At 36.4% G+C, this 23,956-nt stretch overlaps 1 protein-coding gene across 8 annotated transcripts in view; it reads left to right on the forward strand.

The window, feature by feature from the left end:
• Positions 1-551: 551 nt before the first annotated feature.
• LOC127866212 (forkhead box protein K2-like) overlaps positions 552-23,956 on the forward strand; it is a 141,944-nt gene continuing 118,539 nt past the window's right edge. For 7 of the 8 annotated variants that reach the window (XR_008042892.1, XR_008042887.1, XR_008042888.1 and 4 more), the window contains exons 1-9: positions 552-985; positions 3,261-3,461; positions 6,251-6,569; positions 6,976-7,169; positions 9,752-9,969; positions 14,465-14,689; positions 15,699-15,752; positions 16,242-16,471; positions 23,601-23,837. Coding sequence is in view for 2 of the 8 variants with exons in the window: in XM_052406637.1 (XP_052262597.1) it covers positions 630-985; positions 3,261-3,461; positions 6,251-6,569; positions 6,976-7,169; positions 9,752-9,969; positions 14,465-14,689; positions 15,699-15,752; positions 16,242-16,471; positions 23,601-23,837 (2,034 nt within the window). In the remaining 6 variants the exon portion in view is untranslated. The remainder of the gene's footprint in view (positions 986-3,260; positions 3,462-6,250; positions 6,570-6,975; positions 7,170-9,751; positions 9,970-14,464; positions 14,690-15,698; positions 15,753-16,241; positions 16,472-23,600; positions 23,838-23,956) is intronic. The other variant, XM_052406638.1, reaches the window with a different exon arrangement.

The following is a 23,956-nucleotide window of genomic DNA, read 5'->3' on the forward strand; positions in this document are numbered from 1 at the left end:
TAGTCTGCTAACAGAAATGTTGGAATGACATACTTCAATGTTTAGTATGATGTATTCGAAATACAGGTGCTGAACACAAGCGATAGTAGCTGAACAAATGTTCGTCTGCACTCGCGCCAAAACTGATCCGTACTAGTTAACAAAAATAATAATTGTTTTAGTTTTTTTCAAACGTAAATGCGTACTCATTTGTCTATACAAATAAGTGGCTGTTGTTTAGTTCCATAATGCAAATCTGGCCATAGAAAGATGTGTTGCCGCTAACCGTGCACAATTATGTGTGCATCGAAATGTAAATATTATTATGGTGTGGTGGTAAACATTGCAAGTTGAAAAGCGAACACTATAGTCAGTTTCCATTATGTAAACCATTTTCTTAAAGCGACCTTAACGTTAGAATTTTGTGATTGGTTACATCAAAATAATATTTTAAGACCTATTTATAAATTCATATATTATACAACATTACAAATTATTTACTCTTTTTCTAGTTTTCATAGCAGAAGGCCGTAGTTGGAACAGACTGTAGACATTTTTACAATGCATTCTGGGTAAAAACCAGATGTAAACAGCGAGGCACGAGGTGACTGTTTGCTAGGCTGCCATCTTTGTGGTAGATCAACCTCGTGATGTCTGTACAACAAGCGTCAGAAAATGATGTCTGGGCTTTGCTATCGCTCAAGTCAGCGCCGGCAAGTCCGTCAAATATTCAATGGGCTCCGGAGCCGAGAGCAACCTCAATTGCGCGTTTGGAAGGACGTGATTTTAAGTTTGATATGAGAAAAACACGCGTAACGATCGGCCGCAATAGCAGCAAGGGCGAAGTAGACGTAAACATGGGTCATTCGAGCTTTATTTCTCGTGTGCATCTTGAAATAACATTTGACCACCCGAACTTTTTCATGAAGTGTAACGGAAAGAATGGTGTTTTCATTGATGGAATTTTCCAGCGAAAAGGAGCACCGCCTCTTCAACTTCCCAGATCGTAAGTGTCCCGATTGAAAGACAAAAACAAACAATAACCCAAAACAAAAACTGCAGCTCGCTCTTATATATTGCTCCTAAATGTTTAAACTTCATAATAGCATGATTGACGGTACAGAGAAATGAGGTTTTACATTTATTTTTGCCTTTAAAAATGATTGTTTACATTTTGATTTGTCAAGGAAGTTCATGTTACCATGTGGTCGATCTGACATGGCGGCATGTGTAAACAAAGCAAAATTTGATATGGTGTTTGCATGAAATGTGTTATGGCATGAAATCAGCTCGGATAAAGTATGAAACTTATCAAAATAGTTTCGAAATGAATTTAACGCATCAATATATTCATGCAGATTCACATTTTGATACACTAGTATTTGTAGCTAAAGAAACTTCAGCGTACAGTTTACATAGTATGGCACGCCTGAACCACAAAAAAGAGAAAAACTAAGTTTAAGTAACTTAAACTTAGTTTTTCACTACTTAAACTCAATTTAAGTAACTTAATTCGAATTAACGCTACTAAATGCATTAAGTAGTTAAGAAGAGTTATTTTCTATTTATGTGAGAAAAATGAATTAAGCAGAGAAAAACTTAGTTTAACTCGTTAAGTGCGCCCGAACAACAAAAATTGATTTTTATTACCGTTAAGTTACTTTAATTGCATTTAACGCTGCTTAAAATTAATTTAAGTGCTTTCGCATCGTTAATTGTATTTAATTATCACTTAAGTAATAAAATTTTTACTTAAGTTGCGTTGTAACCGATCCATTGCAAAATTGTAAATGGCGGTAGAAGAAAATCCTTTCCTGTTTACGTTTGTTACGACGTTTCTGATTGGCTTAGGTCTTCCGGATCATTAACTGACCAATCAAAACAATTCGACTTTACAACTTAAGTAAAATTCCTTACTAAAGTTGAATTCGTGTAACTAAAAACATATTTTAAGTAGAAAAACCTATTTTAACGCAACTTAATTGAAAATAGTACAATTGATAGAGAAAATCCTTGTTAAGTTGAATTAATTCAACTTAAGTAAGAAAATTACCATTAAGCACCGTTAATGCATTTTCGGTGTTTTAATTAGCGTTAACGCCGCGGGAACCACAAAAACTACTTAAATTCATTTTAAGCAGCGTTAATTCGAATTAAGTAACTTAAATTGAATTTAAGTAGAGAAAAACCTAGTTTAAGTAACTTAAACTTAGTTTTTCTCATTTTTGTGGTTCAGGCGTGCCATAACATAGTATTGACAGACCTGTACACTGAAGCTAACCCCGTATCGAAAGTCAACCAGAGTCATAACATATTTATGTCACGCTATAAATCAAAGAAAGCTAAATTTCTTGGATACATTTCTACATATATTGGTGAATTAATATAAAATACTGCATCGTGGATTGTTTTAAGATTCAAATGTTTCAAATGCATCTTACAAAATACGAAAATAACTCTCATAAGTCTGAAATTCACAATTTTGACGCCATTGTCGCTTTGTCACGTGACGAGTTTTCATTTCGATACTTTCAGATCGACCTTGACATTATTTGCTGAAATTGTAAACATTACTTTCGTTTTCTGAAATCTATTATTTGTGATAAACAACTTACGTCTGGGGGATTATAAGACTGATTTCAGTGTGAATCCGGTAGTTTTAAATAATATTTACTTTGAGTTTGTATTTACACTACAATTTGTTTACAAAACAAGCGAGAATAATCTAAAATACCGGGAAACGTCATTCTGAATTTGAAAACACTTGAGCACATGGTATGTTACTAAAAATAGAAATAACGTCATATGACCGTGAAATCTCGGGAGATTCGCATTTCAAGTAAGTCTGACACATCGCTGTTTTTCTCGATATGTAAAAGCAGAATAGATAAATTTTAAATGTTTAAGATAGTATTTTGTGAAAGATTATATCAGTTAAAAGTTAAAAATGTCAATCTTTCCGATCAAGTGGTTGATTTGGGACAATAACAGCATTTAAAAGCTGTTTTGGATCGGTATTTATTAACTGTCAACTTTTCGGGAATTTCTGGTTGACTTTCCTAAAGGGATTTGTCCATAACTATTAAGTCGCGCCAGTCAAAAATCATAAAAAGCGACATTTAAAGTTATGGTAGCCAGAACTATAGTATTTGATGTTTGTTTACACAACAGATAATTAGATTTTGAGGTAAGTCTTTCTAGAACTGTTAAAGACCTGTTGTTGTTGCAATGTAAAACTCGTAATCATCTTGAAACACTTCACATATGATGTTTGTTTGTAGATGTGTGTTACGGTTTCCCAGCACCAACATTAAGATCAGTTTCCAGTCGTTAGTTGAAGATGTCAGTCCACCAGTTCACCAGCCTCCACCTCCTGCTAGTCCACCCAGAAAGAAGGTTTTACCACAGCTTAAAATCAACATCCCAGAAATGAACAACAGTATTCAAAATAGTCCTTGTCCATCCCCATCAGGAACCATTAGGTACACCATTTTGAAGCTTGAATTGTGATGTTTGTTAAATATAGGTTGGATTAAAAACAAATGTGCAAAAAATAATTTTAAATAACGTAGAAACAACTCATTGCCATCAGGCTCAATTGTTAACTTTTGTTTCTATCAGTCCTTCCTTAGGGCCAGGGTTGCTGTGCAGTATTTCCTTATTCCACAGTACTTGATTTTTAATGCTTGTTTAAATATTGTTGCAATTGGAAAAATGAAAAAAATAACTTATAGGAATTCATTCCTGTAAAAGAATAAGAACTACAAAAACAAATACAAGACATTGATTCCTACTGTTGTCATAGTATGGCGTTTACAAATCTAAAACTGTTGATGAAATGTATCAGTCAGGTTCAGTTTATGGTACATTAACATGCGATGAAGAGTGTCAGTCCCAAATCAGCACTAAAACTTTTTTGTTTACCAAAAAGACGTGAAACATATTTAAATAGGTTTATGCAATTAAGTCCCAATATAAAAAAAAAATCACAGTTTCATTCAATTTGAATAGTGAGTATTTCACCTAACACAAAAATCAGTCACATGCTAATATATAAAGAATAATTCAGTTGTGAAATCATTTACACGCATGCTTCCAGTGCTTTCCACAGGAATTTTTGCGGACGCCCCGGGCTGTTGGGGGAGGGTTAGGGAGGAAAGCCCCCAATCAGTTTATTTTTTACATATATTTATGATGTTATTTGGTGCGTTATGACTCTTCAAGAAAAAAACTGCTATAAAGTCATTGATAACAACATTCTAAATTGTTTTAGTGTTTTAGTAATCTTGTATCATGCGTATCAACTTGACTCTGCCTACTTACTTCTTTTCCTATCACTATTGATTACCCTATACAGGTTTTTTTTTCAGTTTTGGGGGAAGCGGGTCAAGTCCCCTGAGAGGTGAAAAATTCGCGCTTAAAAGGGGAAAAGGGGGAAATTTCTATGCTTAGCTACATGTAGTAACAGTACAAAATCAAGTTTTAACACTATAATTCACCATACAGAGGGAGAAAAACATAATTCAAACTCTTTTATTCATAAACATGTTATGTTCATGTTCAAAGTTCAACATTTCTGGGCTTTTCAGCGAATTTATCAATTATTCTGGTGACCTCCTCTTCATCAAGTCTCTCCGTGTGCAGACAAAGTCTGATCAGGGACTTCAGTGTAGCTTCCCCAAGCCTGTTTCTCTGTGGCGTGCAAAGCAGGTTGAGCAAACTAAACAGTCTTTCAACACTCTTGACCGGACGTTTCTGGCGTTTCACTGCCGGCATTTGAAGAAGACTTACTTTTAAGTTGTACTTGTTTCAAAAGAATATCAATTTATTTTTAAGTTAAAACAGATTTGTCAATTTTTTTTACGATAGCTTTTGTTGTTGTGCGACATGTTGGAATACGTATGGTTTGCGGTAGATGTCGTTAAGCGAAAGTCGTGATAGTGAACTACGTACGGTTTGTGGTAAAGGCTAAAATAAAGTAAACATGTGGATGCAGTTCAGAAAAATTGTAGTAAATTTGTAACGAAAGACGTATTAAAATGAGGTATTGATTAAAATTGAATAACATTTCCGAGAGGGGAATGAAAAAAATATTTGGGGGAAAAATATATACTCTAAAGATGGGGGAATGGGGCCGAATATTGCTGAATATTTCATAAAAAAAAACACTGCTATAATGCCATTTATTCCATTTTTAAAAACCAAATCTGATAAATATTGACCATGAAAGTTCTCCCGAATTTCATTAACACAAACATTAAGTATCAAATTAATTTTGTTAATGTGACTATTAAAAGATTTGATGAAATAGAGGGCCTATCGGGACAGGTGTATTCCCACTAAACATGCGTTGATCACCTTACTTAATGTGTGTGTTTTTATAGTTTATACAGTACACAGATCAATACACCCACGCTTTCCATACAGATTAGATGACGTACATGCTGCATAAATTTCGCGCTTTTGTTTTAGACAAAGGATCAACACAAAATACATTCGCAATTTTTATTTAAAGCAAGAATTTGTTAAAGTCTTGTTAACATTAAAATATGGAAGTGTGTTTTGCATGAAAAATTTAATTTTGCTCATTTGAGAATTCAACATAACACTTACAAATTCAGGTAATGAATTCAACGATAATTATTTTATACTCTTTATTAGTCAATTAAATGTTTTAACAGTATTATGCATTATATGCATTCTTTCTGCAAGAATTACACCTGGATGCCATCATCAGTTCTTTAAGTAACTGGCCAAGATTTCATTGGGGAAGTGTACTCCATAGGGACATATGAGTTTGGTAGGTATAACAAAGCCAACGAACTGCCACAAAACCACACATTTTATCTTTAATATGGCAATTAACTTGCTTGTTGTCTGCATGATTTACATGTATTCATTATTGCCTGCCTACGAGTAATGTCGCTCATTCCAGTTCTGTTTTTCCAAATACAACAACGCTTTGCCTTTAGGCGGGCTTTTGTTGGGTAAAGAGATGCATGTAATTGGCAGAGGATCATAATTCATCTCTCCAAATTTTTGGCGAAATAGATATAGCTATGATCTTAAGAATGGCTGATTGCATTTACTGCAAAAATATAATGATCGGAAAATTTCAAGCTACCTGCAGACTCTGATTTCGAAATTCAAGCGCCCTGTCAAAGGACCATTAAAAGGCCTGTGGAAAGCACTGCATGCTTCTATTTGGATATGTTTTTGTGATGTGCAGATTTGAAACATTTTATATTCATGCTAACCCTTTCTTTTCCAGTGCTGCTAACTCTTGCCCCACCAGTCCCCGTTCAGGAACAGGCCGGTTGATTGGCATGTCTGACATACAGATGGCTGCTCTAACAGCCGCCGCGCAGAGCAGACAATATGTGGAGAAAGACAATATGTCATTGGCTACTCCACCAGCAGTGTCATCAGAAATCAGTGTTAGGGATGAGTCCAAGCCACCATACTCATATGCACAATTAATAGTCCAAGCAATAACTTCAGCTGTAGATAAACAATTGACACTTAGTGGGATTTATGCTTACATAACAAAAAATTATCCTTACTATCGGAATGCAGATAAAGGATGGCAGGTGAGATGTTTGCTATTGTGTATGTTATGCGTGTAATAACCTAATTTGTCTTTGAAAAAAGTTATTGCCTTAGAAGATAACATAGTTGATTATTTATTTTCATGTGCGTAGAATATGAAATTGAGTGAATTGAATTTCAATACCTTGTTGTTTTTTTGGAAGCCAGAAATGTTATAGTTGAAGGTCAAAATCTGATATTATTATGACATTATGGAATAAATTGCTTTTCAGTTTTGTTAATATGACGATCCACAAAATCTCTTGGTTTCGGGACAAAACCAGACACATTTTTTTTATATTAATGACCTTGTGGCCAGAAATGTCGTTACCTATGTCTTATAATAAAAAAAATCAGTTTTGGTTACACTTTATGTGTAAACTGATCCCTGTCAAAAATTATTTTCAGAACTCCATACGACATAACTTGTCACTGAACAGGTACTTTGTGAAAGTGGCCAGATCTCAAGAAGAGCCAGGTAAAGGCTCATTCTGGAGGATAGACCCAGCTTCAGAAACTAAGTTGACTGCGCAAGCATTCAGACGTCGACGTCAGAGAGGAGTTCCATGCTTTAGGGCTCCATTTGGAGGGCTTTCATCTAGGTGGACTTAATTTTACTTTCTGATTCCTTGATAGTATCTGTTGGTCTCTCTTTAGGTGGAATTGATGTTATTTCCTTCATGTTAACATTATTCTTAAGTTGATTATAATATCTTCAACATTTCAATGCGACATGTCAGTGATTAGGCCAAAAAAAAAAAAGTCTTGGTTCAGGGAACATGGCCAGAAAAATGTAGGAGGGTAGGTAGGTTTTTTTGTTTTTTTTTTTTTACCAGTCGACTGATTTCAGGGTGAAAAAGGATCAGTTAATGCACCCATGATTGTTTAAACACTGACCAAATGATTAACATTGCACATGTGGTATTTAGTCGTTGTATATTATTCAATATTCCTAGCTCTTTATGCACTTCTTCAGGGCTAGCGCTGGCCCAAAATTTCTTTGAGCCAACCATTTTTTGTTTGTCTATCTGATAGTGTGACCTTCATATTCAAAAGTGAACAAGCCATCTTTATCAGTCTCTGGTGTTTGGGGTGTGACCTTCAGAATTTTTTTCATCATGAGACCTGACATAGTCTCCGACCGGTGCTAAAGAGTCTGAATAGTGGCTGTCAAAAGGAGGGTAACCTCAGAATAGCACAAGTCTTTCTTCTGGTACATTTTTTGATAAAATGGCAATGGGTTTGAGCGCATCGCACAGGAAGTGAGCAGTGTACATAAATTTGAATGGTGCTATTGGTTTGTACAGGCTAAGGGCGTCACAGTACATTGATTTTGATTCATTATCAAAGCGAAGCCAATTGTTGTCAAGTTTCCATCACTTTTGGAATGCTTTAGTGTTTTGTGTTTTAATTTTTTTTTTTTTTTGTTATGACTCTTTTTCGTCCAACGACGCTTTAAGGTTAAAGACGCCATGTTAACGACTGTAGAGACAAAGTGGTTACTTCCATTTTTATAGTAGACTAGATGAATGACTCTTCCTATGTGTTAAAAATTCAAAACTTTAACTACAATTAAACCGCGCATGTTTTTCACATTTTTAACCAGGTTTTCCGAAGGAAAAAACTGGTTATTAGATTGGCGAATGCGGGCGGGCTGGCTGGCTGGCTGGCGGGCTGGCGGAATAAGCTTGTCCGGGCCATAACTATGTCGTTCATTGTCAGATTTTAAAATCATTTGGCACATTTGTTCACCATCATTGGACGGTGTGTCGCGCGAAATAATTACGTCGATATCTCCAAGGTCAAGGTCACACTTTGAGTTCAAAGGTCAAAAATGGCCATAAATGAGCTTGTCCGAGCCATAACTATGTCGTTCATCGTCAGATTTTAAAATCATTTGGCACATTTGTTCACCATCATTGGACGGTGTGTCGCGCGAAATAATTACGTCGATATCTCCAAGGTCAAGGTCACACTTTGAGTTCAAAGGTCAAAAATGGCCATAAATGAGCTTGTCCTGGCCATGACTATGTCATTCATTGTGAGATTTTAAAATCATTTGGCACATTTGTTCACCATCATGGGACGGTGTGTCCCACGAAAGAATCACGTCAATATCTCCAATGTCAAGGTCGCCACGACTAAAAATAGATTTAAAAAAAAAAAACTTACAAAGGGGGTTAATTTTTTTTGTTCATTTCAAAAGTTCAGTTTGAGTTTTCTCCCTTTATCAGATTTTTTTTTCACAATGAAAACCTGGTTTTGTGACAATTTTGTCCCTTGTCATTTGATTAAAATACGCTGCTGTCAGTTAGCATAGTGTGCGAGTAAAACAAACAAATTAATTAATTATCATCTTTTCATTTCGATCGGAAATTGGCAGAAAGTTGTAACATCATCGACATAGAACTAATTATTTAATTATCACTTTTAAATTCAGATCAATAGACAGCTTGGAAATAATTAAATTATTGTCAGGCTTCTTTTCATTTTTAATCTTTAATAATACGACATTTGCGACCGGCCGCTATTTTGTTTGCAGACGACAATATTAACTGTATTCGAAGTGCACAGTGTCTGCGCATGAATGACCGAATATTACTCCATAGCTCCACCCATTTTTACATTTCATTCAACAACGTCATTTCATGTGTAAGCGAGCTCAATGTTGATTGGCCAGCTAGCATGCGCACTTCAATAACAATAAGGTCAAGCGATGTCTCGTATACAGGTGCAGACCGGTTTTTGTTCACTGTTCAAATTGCGAACACTTTCATTGAAACAAAGAGAAAAATATAGAAAACCAATCCAGGTTTAAATGGTGGCTGTTTTCAATGAAATTTTACGAGATTTTCGCCATCAGATTTTTTTCCATGCACCAAAAAAATCGTTAGGGTCGGGGGCAAAAAATAGGGTCGGTCGGGTTCCCTGAACCAAGACTATTTTTTTTTTTTGGCCTTATTATTTACTTTTACATATTTGTAAAAGTACACATAGTCTTTGATTTGAAATTTACCAGTAAAATTAAGTGCATTTTAATATTATTCTTAGGTTAATGAATCTGATTGCAAAATATTCTGTTTTAATGAATAAGTGAAGGAAGAAAATTATTCAGTTTTGTATAGTCTATGTGTGCTCATTTGCACCTTAATGAAGCTGCAATGTCTAAATGCCTGTTGGGCAGGTCTGCGCCCACGTCTCCTAGTCACATGGGTGGAGCTTACACCCCGGACAGCCTGTCCCGTGAGGGCAGCCCCACCCCTGAGGACGAGGGGAACCAGCAGCTGATGGTCATGACAGGAGCTGCCAATCAGCGACAGCAGTCCATGCTACCTCCCTCTGCTGCCGAGCTGAGAATAAGTCAGTCAGCACCAGGGTCACCCGCTACACAGATTATTCAAGGTAGGGGATGTCCATTAGTATATCAGGGCCCTCACACTACTTTGGGGGAAGGGGTCCGCATCCCTTAGGAGGGGGATTTTTTTGTAAATAGGGGAATTTTTATAACAAAACACAACAACTGTGTTGAACTGTTATAAACATATATTTCTATATATGTGACTGTCTCTATGACAGAAAGGTGGACTTTTACTCAATCTATATAACAGTAATCTTATTTAAAAGTCCAAATATATTGCGGTTGAAGGGGTCCAAAGATTGCGACCTTGATATATTCAGCACGCAATATAAATTGTCAGGTTATTATTGCATGTTTAAGTATGCATTAGCATAATTTGGTAATCTCAAAACACGCTATTTTCTTACCTTATTGAAGTATGTGTTATATCCATATGTTATTCATTGGTATAAAACAAAACATTATTCCATGTAAGTATTTTCAAATGCGTATAATTAAATTTGTAATCCGAAAACAATTGCCAAGTTTTATTGTTCAAGAAAGCATGCACAAATTAGACACCATGTACAAAATAACAACAATGACGTCATCTTGTCCTCATGGAAAGCATGATGCATTTTGACAAACTGAGGGAGCTTTGCCTCTCAATTAAAAGTAAGTAGTTTACACTGTATCTATCGGGCAAAGATTGTTGAGATAGGTCAGTATTGACTTGTGACATTTTCAGTTAAAATTGTATACACCATCATGAGTGCACTGGTGGGATTTTTCGACAGTTCAAAGCAATTTCAAGAGAGAATGTTAACACCCAAAATGACCTGATGTTTGGCAAGAGGAGTTACTGTTAATCGCAGTACACAGGTGTTACAGTGATGTACAATAAAACCAAACAATCTGGTCAAAACTGGATGATGAATGTCGGATTAAACAGAAAATTAAAGTGGGTGAAAAAAGGTTAAAATACTAGCTTTTACCTGATTTTATCTCTGCAAATTCTCAGATTAAAACATGTTATTTAGGGATTATGCTCGTCACATTTTTGGGAGCCATAACCATAGCCGATTTGTGATATATTGGACAAAGCAATATAACGAAGTGATATATTGGAGTAAATTTTCAACTATAAATCAGCGATATTTTTTTTTCATTTTCTGAAGGGGAAAAAAAATCAGTTTTGGGGGAAAAACAATATACTTTTCAGGTGGGGGACAATTTCGGCGGCAGATTTGATAGATTAAGGGCCCTGTATACCGTTGTAAGTTATATTTCTGGGTTTTGTTACATGTGACATACAATGTTAAATGATACTTAAAATTGTGATATTTGGTATTGGAAAATGAAATGTTGATTAAAAAATCGTATTTATTCTAAAATGATATGTAGACCTATTGGAAAATAAAATTTTGGTTTTTAATTGTGTTTGAAATAATAAGAATTAGGTCCAAAATGATATGTTGACCTATTGGAAAATGAAATTTTGGTTTCTTAATTGTGTAACTGTTCATAATGATGAGAATTACAAATTAATCCAAGATATGAATTGAGGTTCTTGAAATTGAATGACAGAATATGTTATTCAGATTTCCTAAGGTTGTTATAATCATGGATCATATTTTTTTCGGTTTTGTCGGTCCTAGACCGATTGGAGTCATGAAAGACCAATTGAAAATCCTAAACAGTCGGTCCGATTCTGTCCTGACATTCGTGAAAAACGATGTTAAGTCTACAAGTACCCAATAACATTCCCTATTTAAGCTCTGTCTGGCTAAAACTTACCATCGCTAATCCCTGTATTGCCCCCCCCCCCCCCCAATTAACAACCCGCTTCTGTTACTCGAGTGCACTAGTGTTGTTTTTTGACACCTTATCGGCCATTTATCAGCAAATATTATTGATTTTATCAGGCATTCACACCACAGTGTTTTTATGATAGAGAAGTCTCTAATTGCTATCGAAAGATGTATCATACAGAAATAAACGCCAATGACACTATTATCCTGTGTATTATACCACCTAAGGTTATAAAACCTGTTAAAACACTGAGTTTGTACATCAAACAAATTGGATGCTGACCAATACGCATTGATGTTTCACATAAATTAACTTTCGTTTTCGACTGATTGTCAGAAAATAATATGTAACTTATTGCATCAATCTAAATTAAGAGTTAATTGGCGATTGGTTGAATAAGAAAAGTGCTCGATGTGCTCACATCGCGTCACACGATTTACATATGTTCAAGGGGATATCCCTGTACCGATTGGATGTCAAATCGAGGCATACGGGGAAACCCCACAATTCAGTTTATGAAGTGTGTTTACTTCTGGAGAATAACGAACGCTGTGTTCACAAATTTCTGAAACACATGTATCGTCAACATTGGGCAGAAAATTAGAGTTCTGGTAAGTAATATAACTTACTGAAGTAAATGTGGAATGTCGTTTAAGGTGTCGTGCTTTTTGGTCAAATTTCCCAACATTTTTAGCCGGATTTTTTTCGAAAAAATCTCGGCTTATAGATTGATGTTGTCGGGCGGGCGGGCGGGCGGGCGGGCGGGCGGGGTGGCGGCGTGCTCGAAAATGTTAAAGTTCTTATTTCATGGTATAACTTTGGTATGCTTGGACCTAGAGTCTTCAAACTTGACATGAAGGTTGGCCAGGATTAACAGATGACCACTGGTCATTTCAAGGTCATTAATTTGAAGGTCAAGGTCACTGTGACCTTCAATATAAAAAATGTTAAAGTTGTTATAACTTTGGTATGCTTGGACCTAGAGTCTTGAAACTTGACATGAAGGTTGGCCATAACTAGTTAGTAACCACTGGTCATTTCAAGGTCATTCATTTGAAGGTCAAGGTCACTGTGACCTTGAATGTAAAAATGTTAAAGTTCTTATTTCATGGTATAACTTTGGTATGCTTGGACCTAGAGTCTTCAAACTTGACATGAAGGTTGGCCAGGATTAACAGATGACCACTGGTCATTTCAAGGTCATTCATTTGAAGGTGAAGGTCACTGTGACCTTCAATATAAAAATGTTAAAGTTGTTATAACTTTGGTATGCTTGGACCTAGAGTCTTGAAACTTGACATGAAGGTTGGCCAGAACTAGTAAGTAACCACTGGACATTTCAAGGTCATTCATTTGAAGGTCAAGGTCACTGTGACCTTGAATGTAAAAATGTTAAAGTTGTTATAACTTTGGTATGCTTGGACCTAGAGTCTTGAAACTTGACATGAAGGTTGGCCAGAACTAGTAAGTAACCACTGGACATTTCAAGGTCATTCATTTGAAGGTCAAGGTCACTGTGACCTTGAATGTAAAAATGTTAAAGTTCTTATTTCATGTTATAACTTTGGTATGCTTGTACCTAGAGTCTTCAAACTTGAAATAAAGATTGGCCAGTACTAGAAGATGACCACTGGTCATTTCAATGTCATTCATTTGAAGGTCAAGGTCACTGTGACCTTAAATGTTAAAATGTTAAAATTGTTATAACTTTGGTATGCTTGGACATAGAGTCTTCAAACTTGACATGAAGGTTTGCAAGCACACTTAGATGACCACTGGTCATTTCAAGGTCATTCATTCTAAGGTCAAGGTCACTGTGACCTTGAATGTAAAAATGTTAAAGTTCTTATAACTTTGGTAGTTAAAAATGTTAAATGTCAATTCAAGTTCATATTTGTGACCTTAAATGTTATTGTTGTTCATGTATATGCATGCATTCAAAACATAACACAAGGTTTGCTCATGCCTTGAAAAGTACTTACATTTCATTTTGACCTTTGAACAATATTTCAGTAATTTAAGTATTGCATTGACAAAAACACGAAAGGTACTTTCCTGTCATTTAAATAAAAAATCCGGCTTCAATGCGGTCATCTCCGACCGCGGAACTCTTGTTTTATGGAATGTCCCGATTTTGACCTGAAAATTTCTGGCATGTATGGATTTTGGATGTAGTTTTTCGAATAATTTTTCCTCCCATTTTAAATCCAGGCTGATTGATGTTGTAGGAAAATATGATCCCTGGTTATAATATATTTTTTTACCTTGGATTACCTTGGAGCTCAGATTTTTGTCCCTCGGATATAGAATTGGCCTTGTCCGACAGTCTGTCAGTACATCCGTCTGTCACAAACTTTTCTGCGCTATATCTCAGAAACTATATAAGAAACAACTTGAAACTTTATGGGTGTATATATATATCAATTAGGAGAGTGCCATCATCCCCACAAGAACCATAACACTACACTTAATTAAGAGTTAACGGCCCTTAATTTTGTGTATGATGTAACTTTTCAGGGCTATATCTGAATTACCATACACAATTTTAACATAAAACTTCATGAGTGTATATTCTCTTGATTGGGAATGTTGTTTACTGGTACTTTATAAAGAATGAAAACATTTGCTGAGTCATTGTTATTGTGGGTGAAAACACTTTAAATTCATAATATATAAATACATTTTAAGCGCTTCTTAAATCTTGCTTATCATATGTGAGAAGCATATGTTATCAACAAATGTTTTCAGGTGCAGGTATGTACACACCAGTTAGTGTAACCCATACAACAGCATATCAAAGCAACCTGAGTTCATCAGGACCTGCAGTCCACCAGCTGCCATCTGTTATCAGCAAATCCAAAGTTATAGTTACCAATGGTACCCAGGTGCTGCTGAATGGGCCATCAAATATACAAGTATCAAATGGTGGGAACCATATTGAAGTGAAAAAAGACCCCTCTTCACAGAATCCAGGTTGGTTTTACAGGTTCCATGACTGGGAACATAGTTCTTTAGTGTGATCAACTACTAATAGTTATTTTGTGTGATAACTTAATAATTAAAAATGGCGCACCAGCATGTTAAAAGCAAGAAAGGTGCATCAGTCCGATTTTCCATGTAAGGCCCCCAGCCATTTTACTATAGCGAAATCTCTAATTAAAATTTGCTAAATTTAAGATTTTTAATATAAAGCTTAGATAGTCTTAAGTTTGTGACTGACACTGTAATGCATAGTCTGTTAATAAGTGGTAGTAATGATAATGAAACCCTTAATCATAACAGGAAGAGACTAATTAATTATGTCCAATGACTATTGTCTTTCTTGTTAACACATTGTTAGAAGTAGATTTTTAGGTTTTAAGTCTGTTTCATTTGTCAATATGCTCTTGTGAATTGTATTGTCAATATTCTTACTAAATATTACTATTGTCTATCTTCGTTAGATCTTTATTGTCAAGTTGCAATCTTCATATGACCTAGCATAGCATGAAGGTTCATTTACTGCTTTTCTGGTTATTGCTTATCCATGGACATTATAGAAATAACTTGTCCTGTTGCTTAACAAGCTTGAAAAGTTTGTTAATAATGTTTAATATGTTAAAGTCTAATAAAATTATCGAAAATCTAAATATTCAAGAGTTTTTGATGCTGCTTGATAATTTATGCAAAAGATATTTCATTTAGCTAAGTTGTATTTGATTTTAGCACTATCTGTACAGCACAGAATTTTTTTGCTTGCACTATAAACTGCACTGTAAAATCATCATACTACAACTTTACAAGGTATCTTCAGATATTGAAAACTAACTTCTTGGCTGTAAACATAGTTGCAACTCTGGCATATGTAGATGTTCTTGTGATTTGTTTGCAATCATGATTAATTATAATATAGTAATGAAAATTCAGAAATTAGGATGTTTAAGACTGTTGATGATTGTACGTATAAGATGAAAGCAGATGTATGTCTATTCCTTATTACTAGTGTATGGTTTGAACCCCTATGGCTACAGGCTGGGGCCACATTTCCATCACCAAGGTGACTCATTTTATTTGATTCCCCAGCACACTTTTTATTTCATGCCATGCTTGCCAGTTATAGCATTCTGATATCCCTGCCTGTTAACCTGTAGCTATGGTACAACACTGCTGGTCCAACACACTTGTTTGCATCATTGATATTAAGATAAACATAAAATATATTATATATTCATATTCTATACTGTTTAATTTTGACAAAGATAAAATTATGCATGTAAATTTTTTGTCTCATGTTAATGTTCAGTTAACATTTTGGTGAGCTATTGTGATCACCCTATATCCGGCCTTGTGTGTTGGGTATCATTTATTCTCTATTGTGTACTTGTTAGAACTCTATCTAATTGGCACATTTTCATTCAATCTTGTTTTGTGTAGTCAGGTGAGCTTTTAAAGGTCATCATGGGCCTTTTGTTCAGACTTTGCACATCATGTTGAATTTATATATAATTCACCGCTTTTACAATTTTCATTGCACCTTCTATCACAGCGCTAGCAGAGAAACTCCAGGCGGTGGCACCCCTATCGTCTGGTGCCCTTGTTCGTCCAGTGACCTTAGTGGCCAACCTGACCCAGGGAGGGCTGCAGACCACTGCCTCCCCCCAGCAGCTGGCCGCGGCTGCGCAGGCTGGTCAGCAGGCAGCACACCAGCTCATGTCAGCCCTGGCCGCACAGAACAGTAACTCAGTATCAGCAGTCTCCAATGCTGCCTTCACACAGGTACTTTCCTACTGTCCACTGAGGTCCTTTCTCTTGAAGTACTGGTGTACATTTTCATACGCCCGTTTTTAAAAACGGGACGTATTATAGTTTCACCCATGGCAGGCGGCGGGCGGGCGGCGTCCACAGCAGTGTCCGCTCTCTAATTCAAATAGTTTTCATCCGATCTTCACCAAATTTGGTCAGAAGTTGTGTCTAGACAATATCTAGGTCAAGTTCGAATATGGGTCATGCCGGGTCAAAAACTAGGTAACAGGGTCACTTAGTGCATTTCAAGGTTTAAGCATGGTGTCCGCTCTCTAATTGAAGTAGTTTTCACCTGATCTTCATCAAATTTGGTCAGAAGTTGTGTCTAGATGATATGTAGGTCAAGTTCAAATACGGGTCATGCTGGGTCAAAAACTAGGTCACGAGGTTACTTAGTGCATTTCAAGCATTTAGCATGGTGTCCACTCTCTAATTGAAGTTGTTTTCATCTGATCTTCACCTAATATGGTCAGAAGTTGTGTCTAGATGATATGTAGGTCAAGTTCGAATATGGGTCATGCCGGGTCAGAAACGAGGTCACAAAGTGCATTTCAAGCATTAAGCATGGTGTCTGCTCTCTAATTGAAGTAGTTTTCATCTGATCTTCACCAAATTTAGTCAAATGTTACGTCTAAATGATATGTAGGTCAAGTTTAAATATGGGTCATGCCAGTTCAATAACTAGGTTTCGAGGTCACTTAGTGCATTTCAAGCATTGAGCATGGTGTCCAAAACCTTTGAACGGGCGTATCTTGTGACAGTTTGGCACTCTTGTTATGTACCTAACAAGGACCCTGTACTGCTTACTTTTGCTGGATCTGTTTTGGAAAAGTAAATGTCAGTGTTGTGATTACCTGCTTTTCAATTGCCATATTTCTCGCAAACTTTACCAGACAGTGTTTTTTATGGCAATTTCGGGGCTGATATTCGGCCCCATTCCCCTAAAAAAAAGAGTATATGTTTTTCCCCAATTGTGTAGAAAAAATCCCCTCCAGAAGTTAAACGAAAAAACTTATATGTTTTTTTTTATAGAAAGAACTCTCTTATGATAAATATATCTCAAATTAATTTCATGAACAACTAACATAGTATATAACAAATTAATATGATTTTGAATTATTATAAAGAGTTATATTAAATTAGTTTTTCCCACATCATGCAGTGGACTTTTCATATGAATTGCATTTTTCCCAAAATGGCCAGGAAATGACTGAAAAGACCTGATGTATCTATATTGTGTCAATATTTGTTTATAAAACATTCCAATTTGGTCCATTTTATTGAAAAAAATGCTCAAATTTGCCATTGTATCGATTAAAAAATCCCAATTATACTCAAAATGGCTAGGAAAACTGAGACTGTGCATGACAGCTGAACTGTCTGAAACTAATGTTGAAAAAATCATTGATATATATTTAAGAAAAAGGACAGAGAAATACATGTGTATTCATATAATAAATATCATAACATATATAATAAAAGAGTGAATGTTTAATTTTCCCCTTTTCCTAAAAAATTAGGCATTTTCCCCCTTTGGAGGGGCTTCGCCACCATTCCCCTGTTTGTGAAAAAAAACACTGCGGCAGATATATTTCATGAGTAAAGAGTTTTGATGAATGAAGTAAAGGGTTGAAGAATTTTCTATCCTGAGGTGTTTCCAAAATCACACCTCATAACTGCAAATGTAAATCCTTTACCTTCTTACTACATTATAGCTTTAAAATATCAGACAGGGTTGTTGTTTAGAGCGAGCAGCGAACAAATCAACTGTGTCATCCACAAAATGGAAAAGCTCAAAAGTTCAAAGAAAGGAAAAAATACCTACTCTATACCCTATTTTATAAATTCTGTTACCATTATTCACACTTAGCATGAGTATCAAATTATATGATAGAAGCCTTTAAATGATAGCAATTGCATGGCTTCCCCTGTCGTTGACCAAATTCGCCAATGGTAAAAAAAATATTTCGGCAATTTAAGTAATTGTTTTGCGAAAATGCATGGCGAACATTTTTTTAGCTCACCTGAGAACAATGTGCTCATGGTGAGCTTTTGTGATCGCCTTTTGTTTGTCGCACGTTGTGCGGCGTCAACATTTGCCTTGTTAACACTCTAGAGGCCACATTTTTTGTCCAATCTTCACGAAATTTGGTCAGAAGATTGGTCTCAATAATATCTTGGATGAGTTCAAAAATGGTTACGTTTGCTTGAAAAACATGGCTGCCAAGGTGCGGGGCATTTTTCCTTATATGGCTATAGTGAAATCTTGTTAACACTCTAGAGGCCACATTTATTGTCCAATGTTCATGAAACTTGGTCAGAAAATTCATCCCAATAATATCTTGGACGATCTCGAAAATGGTTTCGGTTGCCTAAAAAACATGGCCACCAGGGGGTGGGGCATTTTTCCCTTATATGGCTGAAGTAAAACCTTGTTAACACTCTAGAGGCTACATTTATTGTCCAATCTTCATGCAACTTGGTGTGAAGATTAGTCTCAATGATATCTTGGATGAGTTTGGAAATGGTAACGTTTGCTTGAAAAACATGGCTGCCAAGGGGCGGGGAATTTTTCCATATATGGCTAAATATGGCTAAAGTAAAATCTTGTTAACACTCTAGAGGCAACATTTATTGTCCGATCTTCATGAAACTTGTTCAGATGATTCATCCCAATTATATCTTGGATGAGTAAAAAAAAGATGCCGGTTGGTTGAAAAACATGGCCACCAAGGGGTCGTGGCATTTTTAGCTCATCTATTTTTTGAAAAAAAATTATGAGCTATTGTCATCACCTTGGCGTCGGCGTTGGCGTCCGGTTAAGTTTTGCGTTTAGGTCCACTTTTCTCAGAAAGTATCAATGCTATTGCATTCAAACTTGGTACACTTACTTACTATCATGAGGGGACTGCAGTGCCTTCCCCAGGAATTTGTTCAGGCGCCCCGGGGTGGGTTCGGGAGGGGTGTCCCCTTCAGCCGTTGATTTTTTTTTAATTAAACGTGTCAGTTCACGTTCTGTGGTGCGTTATAACTCAAAGAAAAACAGCGTCAAAAGACGTCATTTGGTGCGCTATGACTCTTAAAAAAAATCCCCCAGTCATTTAAAAATATATTTTTTTATATTGTTTAATTGTTTTAAAACTTTTCCGCACAGATAGTAAAATGCCGACTCGAACGATTCCCCAATACATCCGTTTCAACTCGACTCTATTACTGTATACTTACTATTTTTCAAGTTTCTATTTATTACCCGATAATCCCGTTTATTCCGTTTTTATCAATCTCTTTCTGGTAAATATTTACGATAAAAGCTTTCAGTTATTTCTTTAACACAAACCTTGCCATTTTTTAAGTGTCTATTTATAGATTTCATGAAATATTGCCTCTGAATATGCGTCAATCCCCTGACCTGTTGTGTGCTTGTTAAAACGCTCAATACACGCCATTTGTATGCAATAGACGCGACGTTGTACATGCTGCATAATTTTCGCGCTCTTTTTAATTGAGAAAAAGATTCGACACAAAATAAATTTGCACTGCTAATTTGAAGCAAAAATATTTAACGTTGCGGTAACATTTACATTCGGAAGTGTGTTTCGGATTAAAAACGCGTTAACATCGACTTACGGTAATGGGTTTCGGATTACAAATTTAATTATTCCCATTTGAGATTTCAACAAATATTAACCGTTGCGTTATAAATTCAACGATAACTTGTTTACACACTTTACGAGTCGAATAAATGTTTTGACGGAATTATGCATGAAATTCACGTTGTCCACGAGGATCACGGCCGGTTGCCATCATCAGTCTTCTAACTATCGATTATCGGACGAAACATTTACAAGTGTGCGTAATTAATTCAACGAAAAATTTTTAAAGAGCATTTCGTGTCGAATAAATGTCAGAAAAACGAGGTGAATCAGTATATGGACATGTTGAAATATACATGTACTTAAATTAAATAAATTGTTATCACACAATTGTAACCGCTATAATAATTAATTGTTTACCACTTGCAATTAATTTCACGTATTAATTATGAGTCATAGGTAACACTTGTTTACAGTAAAAAGGTGTGATGATGATATGCCCGAAACAGTCTTTAATGTTCTGTACTGTACTAATAACCGGTTTTATATTACTCAAATGGTACAACTACTTGCTAATCAAGCTGCGATAAACTCTTACTTCATGCCCGACGTCAATCAAAAATAATGGTTGATAGTTAACCCCGCCCTCATAAGCATTCGCGTAACCGATTGGACGATGAACTTCACAGTTTGACGACTGGAAAGTTACCAGATACATCCTTGTCAGCATTTAAAGGATCGTGTAATGTGGCTAGAATAATCGATACGCGCGTCATGCTATTCTCTTATCAGTGGATTATCCATTACCACATGTGGTGTTTATGGCGATTACTTGTGAAAGTAGGTACCGAGTGCTCTTTTAAAACAGGGAATATTGATACACTGATAGGGAAACCTTGATTTTTTTGGACAATCTCCACTTTCTTTTACTGAAGAATACACTGATCGGAAAATTTCAAGCGCCCCGGGGACTCTGATTTCGAAATTCAAGCGCCCCGGCAAGGGGCGCTTAAATGGCCTGGGGAAGACCCTGGACTGGGCAGGCAAAGTTAGATAACTCTGGCGTGCATTTTGACAGAATTATGTGCCCTTTTTATACTTAGAAAATTGAACATTTTGGTTAAGTTTTGCGTTTAGGTCCACTTTTCTCATTGAGTATCAATGCTATTGCATTCAAACTTGTTACACTTACTTACTATCATGAGGGGACTGGGCAGGCAAAGTTAGATAACTCTGGCATGCATTTTGACAGAATTATGTGCCCTTTTTATACTTAGAAAATTGAAAATTTTGGTTAAGTTTTGTGTTTAGGTCCATTTTATTCCTTAAGAATCAAAGCTATTGCTTTCATACTTGCAACACTTACTAACTTTCATAAGGGGACTGTGCAGGCAAAGTAATGTAACTCTGACTGGCATTTTGACAGAATTATGTGCCCTTTTTATACTTAGAAAATTGAAAATTTGATTAAGTTTTGTGTTTAGGTCCACTTTATTCCTACAGTATCAAAGCTATTGCTTTCATACTTGCAACACTTATTAACTATCATAAGGGGACCGTGCAGGCAAATTTATGTAACTCTGACTGGCATTTGGACGGAATTATGGGCCCTTTATACTTAGAAAATTGAAAATTTGGTTAAGATTTATGTTTTGGTCCACTTTACCCCTAAAGTATCATAGATATTGCTTTCATACTTGGAACACTCGCAAACTATCATAAGGGTACAGTAAAAGGACAAGTTGCATAACTCTGGTTGTCATTGTTACGGAATTATGGCCCTTTTTTGACTTAGTAACTTTTAATATATGGTTAAATTTTGTGTTTCAATCCACTTTACTTCTTAAGTATCAAGGCTATTGCTTTCAAACTTCAAATACTTTCATGCTATCATGAGGTTACTGTACCTGGCAAGTTGAATTTTACCTTGACCTTTGAATGACCTTGACTCTCAAGGTCAAATTATTAAATTTTGCTAAAATTGCCATAACTTATATATTTATGATTAGATTTTATTGATACTTTGACGAAACTACTCTTACCTGACATACCACAATAGACTTCACCCAAACCGTCCCCCGTGCCCTCCCCCCCCCCTCCCCCCCTCCCCCCACCTCCCCCCTCCCTCCCCCCCTCCCCCCCCCCTATTTTTTTTTTTTTTTTTTTAAGATCATCTCACAAATGACCACCACACCCTCACACTATACCCCCACCCCACCCCACCCCCCACCACCCAACCCATCCCCCCAATTTTTTTTTTTTTTTTTTTTTTTTTTTTTTTTTAAGATCATCTCACAAATTACCACCACACCCTCACACTATACCCCACCCCCCCCCCCAATTTTTTTTTTTAAACGGTTATGTTTGAAATACCGTCCAACCATCGCACCCAAAAAATCCCCCCCCCCCCATCGCCCTTCCCCCCCCCCCCCCCCTCCCCCGATTTTTTTTTTTCTTTTTTTTTCGCTTTGTTGGAAGATAATGTAATAAATGTCCACAACCCCACACTATACACCCCTCTTCACTCCACCCCTCCCTCCTTTGTGATTGAAAATGAGAGTCCCTTCACCTTTAAAAAGAAAATAGTTGAGCGGTCTGCACCCGCAAGGCGGTGCTCTTGTTAATTAAATAGCTATAGTAAAACCTTGTTAGCTCGGCGTTTTCGGTATTGTCATGGCCAGCTGGTCGTGTCGTCTGACGTCCGCGTCGTGCTAAAACCTCAACATTTTGTAAAGGTTTTGAACATTGGCTCGAAAATCAAATTGTTTCCACCCACAACTGTGAAACTTCATATGTGGATGCACCTTGACAACTTCTACACGCCACACCCATTTTTGGGTCACTAGGTAAAAGGTCAAGGTCACTGTGACTTAAAAAAAAAATAATCTGACAAGCTTTCATTTATTCAAAACTGCAACCGTAGCCGAGCGTGGCACCCGTTATGCGGTGCTCTTGTAAACACTCTAGAAGCCACATTTATTGTCCGAGCGTCATGAAACTTGGTCAGATGATTTGTCCCAATGATATCTCTGATGCTTGAATAACATGGCCACCAGGGGGCCTTTCTGGCCCTTTTGTTGTAAGTGCATTCAAGTCTAAAGAATAATAAACAAGAGAAAAAGTTTTAAAAAGTGGCATTAGAAAAAATAAATTGTTAAAATAAAATATAGTATGATACTATAAATTTGATAAAGTTATCATATGAATTTTGTGTCCAAACTAGGGCTATGCTGGAACTGTGCATATAAATTGTAAAAAATAAATTGTTAAAATGGTAAATCTTGATAGATGAACTGATCTAATTTAGTGTCCAAATTTGCTCAAAAGCCCAGATTTTGCATGCAAAAATGCCTTGCAGGCACAATCGTAATGACAACACTGCATAGGGTTATTTGGTAATGTATATATTACAAATAACCATTACACAATTACAACGGTTTTCATGAAGTAATTTTACTCTGTAACATATATTTGATGTTCCTTGTGACACTGCCTCGCCTCTATTTCAGGTGAGCCAGGCGGTGAGTGCAGGCCAGTCCCTGACTCTCATATCGGAGCCCACAGCCCACCTTCTACAGCAGGCCATGTCCCAGCAAGGGGCCACCCAGGCCATGAGTCTGCAGCAGCTACAGCAGCATCTTCAGCAGCAGGCAGCAGCAGCAGCACACCATTCAGCACAGCAACAGCACTTGCAGCAGCAAATTCAGCAGCATGTGGCTAGCTCTGCTGCCAACCAGTCTGTATTGGTACGTTTTACATCCATATTTTGGTTTATAAACAGCAAATACAAATAATTTACAATAGTAAGAAAATAGTTTCACCCATGTTTGAACTTGATAAAAATGATGTGGCATTAGATTGTTTT

Source organism: Dreissena polymorpha, chromosome 2, assembly GCF_020536995.1.
Source record: "Dreissena polymorpha isolate Duluth1 chromosome 2, UMN_Dpol_1.0, whole genome shotgun sequence".
In the NCBI taxonomy this organism is placed as follows: domain Eukaryota; kingdom Metazoa; phylum Mollusca; class Bivalvia; order Myida; family Dreissenidae; genus Dreissena; species Dreissena polymorpha.